Source organism: Rosa rugosa, chromosome 5 (assembly GCF_958449725.1).
Source record: "Rosa rugosa chromosome 5, drRosRugo1.1, whole genome shotgun sequence".
NCBI lineage: Eukaryota > Viridiplantae > Streptophyta > Magnoliopsida > Rosales > Rosaceae > Rosa > Rosa rugosa.
The window spans coordinates 6,766,430-6,768,573 of NC_084824.1; the positions used below are offsets into that span (position 1 = coordinate 6,766,430).

Here is a 2,144-nt window from a genome sequence, read left to right on the forward strand (position 1 = left end):
GTCCATGTGTTATATGCATATATCTTCCTCCACATGCTACATTACACACACTTGTAGTTGTCATTTCAATAATTGTTTAATTTGCTTATGTAAGCCCCTGAAGTGTTTCTCTAATTGTTGCCAACTCTGGCCCGCTATCGTTCCCCCATCTCTTCCCTCCTATAAAAACCCTCTCACTTCTTCATGTGCTGTCATCCCATGCCCTCTAAACAACCTTTGGATCAGTACAATATATCCTTCGAGTACTGAATTGGATATTAGCCAAGCTAGCTAACCTTTAAAAATTTGAGCCATGCTTTCTGGTGAGATTTCAGGAATCCACTACCTGACTACACCTGAAATCCAGATTCCAAATCCTGCAAACTTTGGCAATATTATCATGCAGGACAACATACCGTCCTCCTTCCATTTCAATGGAGCATCAGTCTTCAGCAACTTACTCCACACTCAAATCCCTCCTCCGGGACATGATCAATTGTTAGCTACTCCGGTGCAGTCCTCGAGTCTCAGCAACAACTCCAGTACCTCCGATGAAGCCGAAGAACACGTGCAGCAGCTGAGCAACATCATTGATCAAAGAAAGCAGAGGAGAATGATATCAAACAGAGAATCGGCTCGCAGATCACGGATGCGGAAACAGAAGCACTTGGATGAGCTCTGGTCACAGGTGCTTAGGCTTAGAACCGAAAACCACAACCTGATGGACAGGTTGAAACATGTGTCCGAGACCCATGACAGGGTTCTTGAGGAGAATGCAAAGCTCAAGGAAGAAGCCTCGGATCTTCGACAAATGCTCTCCGAGATCCAGATCAGCACCTTGAGATCGACAGAGCTGGAAGTAGAGGCCTGCAGCACAACTTTAAGCACTGACTTGCTCCGTTGAGATGAGATCATAAATATCACTGTTCTAGCTAAGCTCTCCATTATCACTAGTAGCTGCTTTAATTTGTGTTCCTTTTGTTTACTATAATTGGTAATCGTACGTTTTTTCCGTCATCGCTTTATTGTATGGGAGTAAAAGACAAAGGCCGTGCAGGAACGCACTTAACAAGCCACCATCTTATCTGCACAATTTGGCTAATACATCGCCGTCTTTAGCATTTAAACCAAACCAATATACTCCAAACTAAAAACCAGTCAAGTACTATTTAGAATCACCTCTCGCCGCATAAGTATCTAATGTACTTGCAGAAGTCATGCATCAAACACTCAATCACGTACGGCTTGTCTTTCTTTTCTCATTTGATCATCAGAACCCTACCAACGACTTGAAAACGATCATAAGGAACACGAAACAGCGCTTCGAAGATCCAAAAAGGGTTACAACTATATAGAGCATAGACAATAGAGAATCTCAGATCAGAACTGCTATATGTTGAAGATACAGACTTTATTGTCCAACGTACTGAATTCTGGAGAAGCTATAGAGCAATCAAAGGGCAGTTTGTGTGTGGAGTCGGTGGCCTTGTGGGAAGCTTCGCACACTGAAAGGAGCAGTTTTGCAGCGACTAAGAGGACAAGATGTGGTGGATGTGGTGGATGTGCTAGCTGGTGCTAGCTAGTGGTGACTCATCATGTATACATGAGAAACATAACATTGAAAAAGGTGATCCACTAGCCTAAAACACCCAGGAATATTTGTGGATTTTTACTTTTAAAACAATTGTGATGGCATCAATACGCCTTGTCTAAAATTGTTCCATGGCCAGCCATTGTTGTCATGAATTTGAAACCTGCCAAGAAATTGGCTACGTTTCAGGTGTTGCTAGAACAGTGCCTTCACCTTTTTTGTACGTAGTACTACTGTTCACATATGCCATATAATGCAGCATTACCATATAGCAATTATTTCTACTATAGCTACAATTTCTACAGCTGTGGAATGTGATATGTTTGTTCCTTTTGTTTTTTGGCACGCTGTAGAAATTGTAGCTATAGTGTCAACACGTGTCAACCACCACCAGACGAAGCGTCCGGTGGGAGCAACCATTTGGGCAGAATTCCCCAATCGTCCGAAGTCTCCGCTGAGCGAAACCCCGCCAGCGGAACTTCTCGTCATCCAAGTGACGAAGTCTCCGCTGAGCGAAACCCCGCCAGCGGAACTTCTCACTTATCCTCTGCTAAGTGACGAAGTCTCCGCTGAG

General features: G+C 43.6%; 1 protein-coding gene across 1 annotated transcript; it reads left to right on the plus strand.

Moving 5' to 3' along the window:
* The first annotated feature begins 65 nt into the window (after positions 1 to 65).
* Positions 66 to 1,051, plus strand: LOC133710410 (basic leucine zipper 8). The gene has a single exon (XM_062136478.1). It carries the CDS (start codon positions 293 to 295, stop codon positions 881 to 883), a length of 591 nt encoding a protein of 196 aa, XP_061992462.1. The 5' UTR covers positions 66 to 292; the 3' UTR covers positions 884 to 1,051.
* Positions 1,052 to 2,144: the final 1,093 nt, after the last annotated feature.